This window comes from Alexandromys fortis, unplaced genomic scaffold, assembly GCF_014885135.2.
Source record: "Alexandromys fortis isolate MF-2015 unplaced genomic scaffold, M_Fortis_MF-2015_v1.1 scaffold_2_1_26212458, whole genome shotgun sequence".
NCBI classification, from domain to species: Eukaryota; Metazoa; Chordata; class Mammalia; order Rodentia; family Cricetidae; genus Alexandromys; species Alexandromys fortis.
The window spans coordinates 17,934,786-17,950,069 of NW_026067930.1; the positions used below are offsets into that span (position 1 = coordinate 17,934,786).

The 15,284-nt window shown below is 42.0% G+C and overlaps 1 protein-coding gene across 1 annotated transcript in view; it reads left to right on the plus strand.

Moving 5' to 3' along the window:
- Sntb1 (syntrophin beta 1) overlaps positions 1-15,284 on the plus strand; it is a 208,197-nt gene that overhangs the window by 179,824 nt on the left and 13,089 nt on the right. Inside the window, exon 4 of the mRNA XM_050144972.1 lies at positions 7,985-8,124. Coding sequence (XP_050000929.1) covers positions 7,985-8,124 — 140 coding nt within the window. The remainder of the gene's footprint in view (positions 1-7,984; positions 8,125-15,284) is intronic.

Here is a 15,284-nt window from a genome sequence, read left to right on the forward strand (position 1 = left end):
TCCTTCAGAGGAGAAGCCACGATGAGCATATTATTCTTTCGATTTTTTTTTTTCAGTGAGGAGTAAACATTAAGCAACTACTTTTTTCTCTCTTTGTGTTATAAATAGAGACATCCCTTAAGGCTGGTGAGTCATTCACACCTTAGTCTTGAATGACTTTAATCAGACGGGAGGCTTAGGGATAGAGAGCTTTGATTACCAAGAAAGGAATTTAGGAAGTTGAGCCAAACTGCTGTCTGCTCAGGGTGTAACCCCCTGTGCCAAGAAATGAGAAAGAAAGACAGACTGACAGGAAGGCCCCAGGGGAGGCGTGGCATGCAGCTCGGCTGCTGTGAGCTGGATCCTGTGTACTCCAGCCTGCAGGGAACCATCCTTCTGGGTTCCCATCTGCCTTCTGCCCACAGTCTTGGTGATATTCCCACATCACTCCTCATTTTCTTCTTGTGGGAGGCAGTTTATGGTCTGGAAACAGCACAAGTTTTAGCTACAAGAGTGCACATCAGTGGCTTTCTAATGATAAGCTTTTAACCTTGGCCACAAAATGAGTTTTCAGAAGCATGATTTCTTCTGCTGGCAAGTGGGGATAGTAATCAATGCCTCAAAGGGTTGGTAAAATACCATGGTGCTTGCATTTGCTTGCTAAGGTTTACCGGACACAGAACCACAAACTGGATGGCTTCACAGCAGAAACTTGTCTCTTAATTTTACGAAGTTGAAATCCAAGGCCAAAGTGCTGACTACGGTTTTTTTTCTAAGAGTTGTAGGACAGATGATGTCTTGTGTTCCTTCACTAGTTGCTGGTCACCATGAGATTGCTGGCGATCTTCTGTTTGAAGATGCACCATCCTTCTTAAGTCCCAGTGTTCACACAGCCTCATTTCTTTGTGTGTGTCTGTGTGCACAGTTCCTCAGTGTGCATAGTATTTTGGATTAGAGACTGTCACCTCAATGGGATCTAGAATCATACCAGAAACAAATCTCTGGGGATGTCTGTAAGGGATTTTCTAATTCATTGAGCTGGGGAAACCTACACAAAGTGTCAATGGGCTGAGGTCTAGGACAGAATATAAACACGGAAGAGAGTTGAGTACCAGTTCCTTCACTGCTCTCTGATTCCTGACTGAGGACGTAACATGACTAACTGGCTGCTTTAGGCTAATGCTGCCATGACTTCCTCATTGTGATGGACTGTGCCTCCTCTAACTGAAAGCTGAGAAACCATTCCTCCCTGAATTTGATTCTTGCCAGATATTTTGTCACAGCATTGTAACTAATAAAGAATCCAACTTATCCTAACTTGATGAAGTCATCTATCTATACAGGCCCTGTCTTCAACTAAGGTCACAACTGGGAAATACGATTTAACCCATCGCTGTGCTAGTCACGGCCACCCTTCTTTGATAAAGAGAATTCTTGTCCTGTTGCAAACCCTTAAGCCTCCAGCTTTACATGACTCAAACCAACGAATGTACTAAGTTCTCTCTAAGGCTTCCTCTCTCAGCTGCCCTTCTAACTTACTACCTTTAAAAGATGCAAAGAGTTAACAGATTGCAAGCAATCCCCACCTTAGTTCAGTAATAGTGTAAAACTCCGGCAGAGCACAGCTTTAAAATTTATCTTTGGACTTTCCCGGGACAAGAACAAGCAGAGTCAATGAGCAAACAAGATTCAAAGGGAGTATTTATGTGTTTGAAAGAGTGAGCCATTGTTAAGTTTCAGAAGGAAAGTCTCTTCCTACAGACCACAGGTCTTCATTTCAAGCAGCCGATGTCTAAGTGTATCCCGAGGAACTGGCCACATCCTGCGGGAAAGCCCCGGATGTTTCCGGGTGGTCTTGGGCATTCACAGTGGGTGACCAACACGTATTTGACTTTAAACAGGATGACTGCTGAGGTGGTTTTTTTTAAAGTTTGTCCCAAGTAAGGAGGGACAAAGCTTGCCATGGTAGGCAGGTAGAGATGCAGAAAGCTGGGTCTGGGATATAAAGAGGATTTGAGGGCCATGGAGGCTTCTCTAGAAGGACCAAGCTTCTAGTGGTGAAATCAGTGAGGTTGGGTATACTCTATCCAAAGTGTGGACAGCAAAATGGATACACAGCAGAAGCCGTTTTGGAGTCCTAGCAAACCATCAGGACTTCTCTCAGAATGCCTACATAGAGGTTTGGAATAAGATTTAGGATAATATGATGATCTGTCCATTCTCTTTGTTGTTTTTGACCTAGATCCATATGAAGGGTTTACTAAAAAATCATTTATCAACAACCCTGAACAAGGAGCCAAATTTCGATAGATGTTTATCAGCAGGTCCAACATTTTAACAAGCATTTTCTATATGAAATTCAGCTTGAGAACAAGATAATTGTCAAAAAAAAAATCTCACCATGTCTTAAAGCTTGCTGTTTTGTGTCAGGCCTCATTCATAGCTTTCCTAGGGTGCATGCATACGATGGGACATAGATTTGTCACAGCTCCTTGTGAAATGTGGCCTAAATGGTAGTATGTCTTGCTCACCTGATGTGCATTCCAGGATACTAATCTGCAAAGGGAGGCAATGGCCAAGCTAGGATCAGTCGAGCACACGCACTCTGGCTTTGCCATTGCAGAGACTTGATGGAAGGGTGGTGACCACTGTTGTGGGATGTTTGCACTGCTGACATGAGGCTAGACCCTCAGGGATCAGAAGGGGGCAGAGCTAGCCTCCAGAGCCCCTGCAGCAGCATCGCAGTGGTTTAAGATTTGGCTCATGTGGCCAGAGAACGCTGCAAATGCATGACTGCACGTGCTTTGTAAACTGAGGTCCAGTCCAAGAAAACCTCTGAACAGATAGAGTGTTTAAAAATGTGCTTAGAGGCTAAAGCAAAAAAAAAAAAAATAAATAAAATGGATATAGACAGTCAGAGAAAAAAAAACCACTAGCTTAAAAATAATAAAATAAAGTCTTTAAAGAAACTAATATAAAAAGAATAAACCACATAATGATGGGAAATACACAGGATGTCTGAATTCTGTATGGTGCTTTGTTCACTTTGAATTTTTTAAATGATAATGTACAAAAGCAATAGCTGCTGAGAGACATTGGATTATGGAAACTGCTAAATTAAACCAACCTATATACTTTAAGAAAGTCTTAACTTCAAAATGGAAGTCAGAGAATATGATGCATTGCGGGGAGAGGTTATGCCTTTGTTTCCACAGGAAAGTTATGGTTCTCTTCAAAATTAGTTAAAATCAGATTTAATCCAGAGGAGAGCTCCTGAGGATCTTGACTGCAAATGAAAAAAAAAAGCCAAGAAAGCCGACGAGAGAGGTGATGTATAGGCTTGACATGGTAACAGCTCTGAGACTGGATGAGCCATGACAAATCTTGTTGGCTACACAGTTCTCATAACTTACTGTTACATAACATCTTTTCAGATGGCATGGAAAGAGGCTGATTATACAGTGCAAATGGACGTATAAAGTTGACAGATGACTTTACCTGCCAAAACATAGGACAAAAAAAAATCTTCTTTAGGTGACTTATACACACTGCACATTCTATACTTGTGTTAATATAGATATATATGCTACCTTCAGAAGTTTATGTATTTCCAGAAAAAAAAAGACCAGACACCAATGAAGACAAGTAGCCCAGGTGATGCAGCCTCTCAGAATGCCTGTGTTACAGTTTCCTCAAAATTCCACATCCAAGACAACTTCAAAGCTCCTAACTGAGATGGTCCAGCCAAACTCAGATTGACCTGAATTTACAAAGCACTTGCAGCTGTGCATAGACTATCCAGCCAAGACTTCACAGAAACGTTTGTCAGATTTTCTAGGCCTGTAGGTTGAATACAGATGCCTTAATGTTACAAAGGAACCTTGAGTGACTGTCTAGGCAGACAAATGTCTGTCATTTTTATAGTTTCAGAAGTCGGTTGCTCGGCATTTCTTGTTTACTCAGGTGATTGGTATATCCTTCTCTGGTCTCTGTTGAGATTGAAGACTAGATGGTTATAGTTTACAGTTTTCCTTGTTACAAATTCAGAAAAGAACCTCACAAAAGAGGTGTAAAATATACATGGTTGAGAGACATGAAAACTTAGGTTGCTTATCTAGGAGAATGCTTTGAGGTTGAAAAAAATTGTTTTGGGTTGATAATATATGTTAGGATAAAAAGTAATTAGGTACAAAACTTTGGACTCACTAAGATAGGAAAGATAATGTAATATTTTCTTTAAATTTGTCAAAGACAGACTAGACATTGTGAATGTATTTCTTGTTTGGTAATTGTCCTTTTTGTATATAACTTTACTGTGTTAAAGTTGAAACCTTTCCTTTTTATTTAGACAAAAAGGAGGAAATGTGGGATATTTGTACACTGTGTGGAGATATATTACTGTGGTTAGTTTAATAAAGAGTTAAATGGCCAATAGCTAGGCAGGATGTATAGGCAGGACTTCCAGGTAGAGAGAAAGGAAGGAGGATATAAACCTAAGCATGCATCACACACCAACAGGACATGGAGGGAGTCAGATATACAGAATGAAAGAAAGGTAAAAAGCCATGTGGCAACATGTAAATTAATATAAATGAGTTAATTTAAATTATAAGATCTAGTGGGATAAACCTAAACTATAGGCCAAGCTTCCATAATTAATACATCTGCATGTCATTATTTGGGAGCTGACAAGTGAGACAGAAAAAGACTCATTACAGACCATAGACAAGGGCTACAGGTGAGTGTAACTATGCCTGTTGCTAAAAGCAGGTTTGAATATAATCCCTAGATTGGAATAATCAGATTACTGCTACCTCTGTACCTGAAGGGAAGTTAAGTAGACTAAGGTAGACAAACATGCAGAAAGAAGGGGGATATCCTTTCTCCCCGTATATAATAAGTGCTCAGTAAGGCTGTCATTCTGTTTTTAAGTGGCAGAAAAAGGCAGCTAGTGGACAACCCTCAGTCTCAGGCAAACTTATAACAAGTCCGTCCCAGGCAAACAGGTCTGGGGTATCAGGTCCATTTTACTGGTTATCCGGAACTCACAGGTAGATATGGAATAAGATAAATAGGATTTTTTTTTTTTTATTGCATGAGAGGACAAGTTGAAATCCAGTGGAATGTGTTGTGTCATTAGTGTCATGCAGATGAGCGAGCCGTGGAGAGGCCAAGTTCACTGATTGGCACGGCCCTTTGTAGCGACTCCGCTGAGCATCCCACCTTCTCTTCTTGTAATGTCCTTTGATGAGAGGAGATTTAAAACCAAGTTACACATCTCCCTCAATGGCTATGTGCTCTGCCCTGAGGCTGGCTTCATTATGAAATCCCACAAGACACAACATTACTTTTAATAGAGCCACCAAAGGTCTCTGTTAGCGTACATTAGCGTCTGACCTTCACAGACTTGGTCAATAAGATGGTTCATAAGAAATCAACTGTTGGCCAGTGTGCTGCTGAGGGAAGAAAGACCGCTGAAAATGCAGTGGGTTCCAGCCCCTTTCTTATGATGGATTCCCTGTCTCTGCTCTTCCCTAGGCAGTCTGGGAACAGCGTGCCATGGGTCCCAGAGATGATCTTATGACCTTGTTTAAATGGTAAAACCTGCGTCTTTGATCAGTACCCTCCTCTCAGCAATCTTGGGAGAAGCTGTGTTTCTTTAAAATGTTTTATTATAATATTTAATAAATTAAATTAGCAAGGCTTCTTCGTGGTTTATTATAAACTAATGAAACAAAACTACTTCAAATTCCATTCTTGATGGATAATCCTTCTGTGTGTATGTCTTCTGAAAATAAAAAGTTTATTATAATGTATTACACTTTTGGAGGCTGCTTTTTCCAAACAACAGAACCTAATTCTTTTCCTCCCTCAAGAAATGACTGTACTATGGATTACTTTACATTTTCTGGATCTTACGTAAATTGAATTATACACCATTTATAGTTTAGATATGGCTTATTTTACTCTGCAAAATTATTTGAATTCATCTATGTTATGGTGTACATGAATAGTTCATTCTTTGTTTTTGTTTTACCTCTTTTTTCTCATTATATAGATATATAGCACATGATTATATATTCACCTATTGACAGACATTTGGTTCTGGAGAATATAGATATTTAAAACAAGATTATGAAGAATGTCTCTATGTGTTTGTGTGGCACGTTAGTGACTTTTCTCATTGTTGGATCAAAACAGCCGAAAAAAGCAACCGAAGGATTGGTTGTGTGTTGGCTCACAATCCATTGTGTTGGGGAAGGCATGGCCACCGGAGCTTAGAGCATCTGGTCACAGTGTGCCCACAGGCAGGAAGGAGCGAGAGATGAATACTGGTGGGTAATCCACTTCATATGTCTTTTTCATTCCGTCTTGAGCCACAGCCCACGGAATGGTGCTGTCCCCATTCCAACAAGGAAGGGGTCTTCCTTCCTCAGTTAAACTTCCCTGGAAACGCTATGATAGACATGCTCAGAGGTATATCTTCTAGATGCTTCCAAATTTATCACCAAGTTACAGTGAAAATAAACCCCAGCCCCTAGTTGTACATTTTCTATACTTGGTCATGCGCTGACTATTGTTCTGGTGTGGAAAGGATCCACCTGTATGTGCCTCCCACTCTGTGCAGACTTCAACTCTGGCACTTACTATGACAATGAAGCCAGGCATCATCTCAGCCTTTCATCTCAGCTCTTCAGATGCTGGGGCAGGAGGACCCAGCCTAGGTGAGAACCTGTCTCAAGAAAAAAAGAATATATTGTAAACTATATAATATGATATATATGATTAGAAAGAAAGGGACAGAGAGACAAGGTCATTGAGCATGTGAAGATGTTCTTCTCTAAGCCCAACAATCTAAATTTCATCTCCCCAAGCCACATGGCAGAAGGAGAGAACTAACTCCTGCAAACTGTCTTCTAACCTCTACAGGCTTGCTAAATAGCATATGGGTATAATAAATAAATACTTTAAAAGAATGCATGGAGGAATGAGCTGTAATATGAATTTAGCTCATGCAAGGTTCCTTTAAGTTCTTAGTAGATCTTGATTGGTTTACGAGATGACTGTTTGCACTGAGAAGCTTATCACTATCAAAGACAATCTTTGAGGGGAAAAAAGAAAGAAATAAAATCTTTGACCTAAGCTGGGACAGTGCTTCTATAACTTAAGGAGCATAAACATCATCTGGACATCCCAATAAATACATATCTGGTAGGGGGGCGCTGGGATTCTACATTCCCCACAAGCTTAATCCGGGTCCTCAAACTCAAACTTGACAGAGAGCACTTCCATGGGCAGAAGAACATTTAGGGAGTTCAGGGAAATCAACACTGGGCCAAAAGGAATGGTGATCTCATCAGGTCTCAGCAATGGAAGGGATGCAAAAATGCATTTGGTCCAATTATCCAATTGGTGCTTTCTGTTCTGTTCCTGGTCGGTCATACTGGCCCTTGAGTTAAGTAAGTATTCTTCACTGAGTGTCGCTAATAGTCAATGGGAGAAGAGAAATTTTGAAGTGATGCCTAAACCAGAGGAGCAATCCAAGAGCAACACTTAAGAGACTATAGGTCTCACACCCAAATGAGTAAGACACATGCAGGATCCTTTTCAGGCCTTTGGATGTTTATTCAAAAGCTTTCATAATCAATGTGCCGTACCGGAGTGTAAGCTGAGTGTGCGTGTGCGGATCCCCCCAAGCCTTTGCTTCCCACTGTGACATAAGGATTCAGCTCTGATTGACAGGTGAGACCTGACGGCAGATGGCAACAGCTGTGTGCCTCCTTGGCTGCACAGATAGCACATGCCAGGGCCCTAGGACAGGGTATTTTCAGTGAACAGGAATCGCTAGGATGTGCCATAGTTATTTCCTTCCATCTCAACTGTTGAAGACCGAACCAAAAGACACGTGTTCTGCTTGGTTCTCTGATTGAAGGGTGGCTGACGTCTCTTCTCCCACTCATCCTTGTCCTCCAGCTGTTGAACAGTTCTCTGCTTTCTATTTCAGGTGCCAGGAGAGAGCGAGAAACAGTGGAAACCGGCCCTCGTTGTTCTGACCGAGAAAGATCTTTTAATCTACGACAGCATGCCGCGAAGGAAGGAAGCCTGGTTCAACCCGGTGCATTCATATCCACTTCTTGCTACCAGGTAGCCTTGACCGTGGGGTTTGGGTGATGTGTTGCAAGTTTGATAGTGTCTTAATCAATTAGAATCATTGATTAATCATTGATTAATTAGAATCAATGATTCTAATTGGAGAAGTGCAAAACACATTCTAGTGTTGCCTAATGGTATGGCCAGGGCTGGAAGTGCCTTAAGAATATTGGTACCTATTTAGCCAGGTAAGTTACTGTTATTAAACAAAGCAGTGTAGAGACAGTAGACTACCATCTGTCCTTAAGGCACCAAATTATTTGTGTGATGTCCCAGACTGAAATTTTTCCTGGATACCCATCCTATCCCCTAGGAAATAAACTAGATGTATGTGTTTCCAGTCCTGGGGTCCAAAGGTAATCATCAAGCAAGGGTCTTTACTTGACAATACAGCAAAGAGCCCGTGCCAATGCCCATTTTATTTGTGAGAGTTTCCCTCAAGTAAGTTCCTCCTGGTGTGTGGGATGTTGCTGTGGAAGTAGCACCAGCTCGTTCTGTTCCTCGGCATCTTTGCTGTATACTAGCTACCCACATGCTTTACAGCTTTTCTTGGACAGACTTACCGGGCTGTGATTGACACACAAGAAGCTGTATATGTAAGGTATGCAAATGGGTGAATGCAGAGGGTTGCTCGCATTCTTAAAACCATCATTACAATCAGTATCATAGTGCGTATTTACCACCTCGAAAGAACCCCCTGCCCTCTTTATTTTGCATCAGGGAAACCATGTGCCCTTTGGCCAACAACTACCAGTTTCTTCCTCTTTCGTTCCTGGTAATAATCATGAAACTCTATGAATTTGATATTTTAGAGTCTCCACATAAGTTGAATCATAGAGTATCTGTCCCTATTCTGACTTATTCTACTTAGCTGAATTTTCTTTTTTTAAAAGAATAACATTCAGTTATACATATACACACACACACGTGCGCACACACATACACACTCCATATCACATCACATCACTGTAGCACGAATAATAAAAACCCAGCGACAGACATTTGGGGTTCAACCTGAAATCAGAAAAGCAAACGCAGCCAAACCGGCTACTAGAGAGCTCTTACCTCTTTGAAATCTTGAGACTGAAAGAGTACAAGTTCCTGACTCCTCCCACCTTATATTCCTCTCTAGTGCTGGGATTAAAGGCATGCACCAACACCGCCCGGCCTCTGTGGCTAACTAGTGTTGCTGCTGAAATTAAAGGTGTGTGCCAACACTGCCTGGCCTGTATGGCTGACTGGGGTGACTGCTTTGTACTGACCTTCAGGCAAGCTTTATTTATTAAGATACAAATGAAATATCACTACACATGGCATTACATTTTCCTTATAGATGAGCATTTGGAGACCTTATATTTGCTGAATTCAAGTACATAATTAAGCTAGTGGTACCTGAAAGCAAATGATACTGACCCAATAGTATGCATACTTATGGAAGACAATGGACAATTAGATCCACCCATTTGATCTTTGGCAAGGATACCAATAAGAGAAGACATATGGGGAAAGAAAGATCACTTTAATAAATGTTTCTGGGAAAATGGATATCCATGTGCAAAAGATTGAAATTGGTCCCTTATCTCAAACCACATAGAAAAATCAACTCAAAATAGATTAGGAGCATATTTACAAGTAAAATCTAAAATCAAGAAACCCCTAGAAGAAAACCTTCTTGACGTGGACTTAGCTATAGTTTTTGGATATGACACAAAAAGCACAAACAACAAAAAGCAGAAATAGATAAACAGGATTACAATAAACTAAAGAGCTTCCGAATGGCAAAGGAAATGACAAAATAAAAAGGCAGCCTACAGGATGTGGGGAAAGATTTGAAAACCACATATCTGACAAAAGGGTAATTGTCAGAATTCACAACATACAAGGAGGTCCTACATCTCAACATCACACACACACACACACACACACACACACACACACACACACACACACACACCTTGATTAGAAAATGGGCTATAGACCCAAAGAGACATTTCTCAGAAGATACACAAATAAACAACATGTTTGTATAAAAACAGCTCAACATCACTAATCCTTGGAGAAATGCAAATCACAGACACACGTTCCCTCACGTCTTTTAGATGGCTATTATTAAAAAGTATGAAAATCTTAAAAATGTTATTTTTAATGTGGTGCATAAGGAGCCTTTGCTTATTATTTCTGGCTTGCAGAGTGAGGCAGTCACTATGAAAAAGTGTGGAGAATTCTCTAGAAGTTAAAGCTACCATTGAACAGCTATCATCTTTGGGGGGTCTCAACGCTGGCTGCATAAGCAGGCACAGCAGCTCCAAGGTCAAGGCCATTGCCAAGGCAACAGACAGATTATAGATGCTGCTTAAAGTCAGCATCTTCAGAGAGAGAGGTGGAGGCTCTGAAACTGAGCGTGGCATAGGAAAAGCTTCCAGAGCAGGGATTCCGAGAAGATGTGGTACACGTTCACAGGAGGCACGGATGCCAGGCCTGGATTGTGAGCAAACCACTCAAAGAAATCTAAAGCCATAAACCTTTATCTGGTGTGAGAATGGAAATGGAAAAATCCTTCACATATATAAATGTAATTGGTTAGAATAGAACACAATATTAAAATATTGGCGTCTACCACTAACCTTAAAGAAGATCCAGTGGCAGGACATGCTTCCTTAGCTCATAGACATCCTCCCAGCTAACACAGGCTAACCACTGAGGTGAAAAATGGAATTCATTCTATATGTATACAAGGCCCACCCACATGCGGGAATAAAGTCAGGGCTAAGGGTATCACTCTGAACTCCATCTGGCAGTTGGGAAGTTCAGAATGCTAAGGTGATTGAGCCGTTCATTCTCACGTCACGACCCTCCAGCTAGCAGGCAGCTCACTCCACGCTCCTGAGGGGTAGTCTGGAAATGTAAGAGCCGAGAATTTCCATCTTAGCCTCCTTCCTTCCAGAACAGTGCCTTTCTCCAGGCTAACCAACCCTCCTGTCTCGCAGAGCCCTCATTTGGTAAATGCACTCGGTAGGTTGTCCTTTCTCTAAAGCCCATGGGGCAATGTGCTTTGGAGAAATAGGTTTTTAATAGACTTTCGCCTTGGCTACCAGCCGCTGTAGGTCATTTACCCTGTTCAGCTTCTCTCTGGAAACTCCATGTGAAGACTTTCATAAACCAAACATGAAAACAAAGGCCATTCCCCTCCTGGTTGACTCGGGAGATGGTATCTCTATGCAAATCCATGCAGGACTTTCAAATGAACCATGGAAGTCAGAATTCCCTCCAGCTGTAACTGGAGCTATTCTCTGATTGCAGATAAAATGGACTCTTAGAGGTGAAGGGGGACTCAGGGGTGGGGGAGCTGGGCTGAGGCTTTCAAGTTCTCAGCAGAATCATTTCTGTGAGTGGTGGGGAAACGGGGTCCTTCCTCGTAGACACTACCCCAGCTTGGAAATGCAGACTGCTTTGCTAACTTCTTATCCATCAAGTAGATCTTCGTTTACATCCTGCATCAGATGCTTCTTTCTTCTTGTGACCAAATATTAGATAAGAATGGTTTATTCTGGCTTACAGTTTGAGAACAGACAGTCCATCCATCCTGCGGGTAGGCATGACAATGGGAACGTGTGACAACTGATCAAGAAGCATCCTTAATTAGGAACTGCCATGACAACTTAATCATGCACTCTTTGTCACTCAGTCTCATCTCCTAAGGAGAGAAAGCAGTGCCTTGGGCCCCAGCGCAAAAGGAACATGTAATTGTGGGTGGTATTAAGCCAGTTTCTGTTGGTGTTTGCAATCTTTCTGGGCGCTCTAGGAATTGTTGTGTATCCTCTCATCACACCAATGCTCCTTCCAAGCCACAGATTCTAGAAGTTTACAACCTGGCTCCAAATGCCAGCTTCGTCCTTCTAAGCAAATGACTTCTCTTTTCATCTTACATCATTTGTCTGTAATACGAGAAGCTCTGTCTACACCCACCTGATTGGCTGCGGTGATTATTACAGCAATGTGAATTTCTTAGAGTAGGAATGACACATAGTAAGTACTCAGACACGATTTTTCACCCATTCTTTATTTGTGTCCACAAGTATATTGCTACCTTTCAAAAACACTGCAAACTTGTGACCAACTAAGCTGTGCAGGTGGCCGGTCACCATAGCACCACCCAATGTTGAAATAGGAAGCGGCGGGGCTGTGTCCCCAACACCCCGGCCGCTTGGCTAGCTCATGCCCGAAATAACAACACACAAACTGTATTCATTTAAGAACTGCTTGGCCCATGAACCCTAGCCCTTACAGGCTAATTCTCGCACCTGGACTAGCCCATTTCTAATAATGTATGTAAGAACCCCAAGGTGCGCTTACCGGGAAGATTCTAGCCTACATCCATCCGGGATTGGAGGAGCTTCATTGCGTGCATCTGCCTGGGAGAGCTGAGCATGGTGTCTCTGCTCCAGCAGAGCTGTTGGGTCTCTCTGGGAGCAGAGCAGAGTCTGACCTCACTTCCTCTTCCACCCAGAATTCTATTCTGTTTACTCCTCCCATCTATGTTCCAAGCCATGAGGCCAAGCAGCTGGTTTATTATAACTTAACCAATGAAATCAACAGATTGATATATGACACTCCCACATCAACCCAAGACATCTTTTAAAAGCTAATTATCAAAGGAGTAAAAAAATAAGCAAACCACAAAATCTGAAAAAATATTCCTTTATCTTCTCATACGCAGGGTTTAGATTTGACCATTTGGGAAGAAAACAGGAGCATTCAGGGTGGGGGAGAGGCTGGGATAGAGGAGCAGCGTGAGTGATTATGAGCAGCTCTCGAGCATGCGCACACAAGGGCTCAGAGGAGCCCGCTGTCTTGCATGCTAACTGAAAATAAATGAATGATGAAAATGAAAAGTGTCTTTCAAAATACTTTCACGAGGTAAATGGTTTGACAGACCTGGGCTTAGACTCAGGGTGTCATAGTCAAGCCCTGTTTAAAGTCTGTGTGATTATGAGCTGGTTACTTCTCTCTGATCTCACTTCCTTGTCTGACAAAAAGAAAGGTGGTTAATAATGTCTAGCACAGTAGGAAAGTTGCAATATAGTTAATATAGTAGTCAGTCAATACAACACACAAGTTGAGGGTTTGTTATGGGAAATATATTTTGGATTTTTGTAACATTTGTGTATTGATAATGTGATATGTAGGGAGGTAGCCCTAACATAGACAGGTTATATGTACATCTTACCCACAAAGCCTCAATGGAAATAGAGATAGATAGATAGATAGATAGATAGATAGATAGATAGATAGGGAAGGGAGAGAGAGAGAGAGAAAGAGAGAGAGAGAGAGAGAGAGAGAGAGAGAGAGAGAGAGAGAGAGAGAGAGGGAGAGAGAGGAGAGGGAGAGGCAGATAGATATGAAAACTTGATTGCTTTTAATAGTGGTGATACCAGAAGGGTCCACAGCATGTTCTTGATGTCTGTCGCCATGCAGAGAAGTTTACAATCAGCCATCTCTCCTACTGACAAGCTTCTGTGGCTTCTCTGGGCTTGGGGAATTTACAAGGTGCCTCTAATTTACAACAACACACTCAGGACTTTTGCGATCATGCTGTAATTTTAGTTATTCTCGCCTCTCTACTTTTTATGAGTCCCTGAGAAAGTATATTTTGCTTAGCTAAAGTTTGTTTGAGATTGCCGAATATCTTTTAAAGGTCCACTAATCCACAGGCACTAGGAGGATTTTTATGATTGTTGTTGTTGTAATTGGTAAATCACGTGAGTCTACAGAGAGTGAGGATTAAGGTCACAGTTTTTCTGGCGTTCTAGGGAAGATTTAATGAAGACATTTTGCTCACCCAGTCCCAGTGGCTGATGGAAGTTCGGAAACACAAAGCTTGCAAAGAGAGTGACGCCACTATGAGCCCTGCTTGCTGGCCTGTGGGCCTGACCGAAGGGTGTAGGGCAGGCAGAGGAGGAAATGATGAGCTCACACTTCTCTGTTTTCATGCCACCGGGGAGCCAGGAACACGGAACATTGCTACCTTGCATGCTGGGTAGGTGTTGCTGCCTTAGGAGTGAACCTGGTTTCCGATGCTAAAAGTAGTTGTAGCCTCAGGCCAACCTTCAAAAGTTTAGAAACTCTTGCCCCTGGGAATGTGACCAATTGCATTTGTTAAATGGTAAATTAGAAGCAGACTGTGGTGTTCATGCTCAGCCTGGAAGGCATGATCACTCTTGGGGAACGCGGCTATTCCATGGGCCTGCCCTAGGGTGCATGGAAGGATTAAAGGCTCTAGGCTGTAGCTTGTACCCAGTCAAATTGTCAAGTGTGAGGTGTGCTTTCTCCCACTACGACTCCATTTGGAGTTAGCACTCTCCTTGGTGTCTGGCTCCTGCCCTCCTGTCTACTAAACTATGAGTTCTTCAGGACAGACAGGAAACTCACTATTTAGCTAAGTTTAGTCTCCAACTTGTGAACCCAGCCTTGAAAGTGCTGGCTGACTTCGGCATTAGACAAAAGGAGTTGCATGAATCTGGGGGCCTTGCTTACATGTTCTTGGGGGAAATATCATCGTACCTCAACATCCAAGTTTCTTCATCCGTGTTATAAAATGGTGGTATCTTCTGCTTCCCACACTTATTGCTAAGACTAATGGAGATTATATATGTAAATATAAAGCATAAGGATGAGACATGCCAATGAGCACTCAGTAAACAACCCTCGCAATTGTGAGGATCTGAAAATATCACTCAAATGAAAGTGTGAATGGCTGACAAGTAGCTTGACCCACGTCATCCTAAAGGAAACATTTTATTGTGTTGGAGACACCTGGTGTTTTAATATTATTAAGATATGAAGACCAGGATTAAGAATAATTGTTGGCTGGTCCGTAGAGGGAAGGAAGTACTGGGAAAAAGTAGAAGATTCATATCACAAGGCTAACTCTGAATGCCACATGCCACAATACTGCAGGTAGGTGGCCAATGGAGGACTTCCTCTGGAGTCATGCATGGTCAGAAATCAAAACTATGAAGATATGGCAAAGTAGCAGAATTTTTGAAAGAAGAAATTGTGGGAGAGAGAAAGCCAGACATTGTAAGAACTGTTGGTCAGGTGATCATACGTGGTTCAGTTCCAGGAGAACAGATTTCAGTTTGATTGGCATTGAC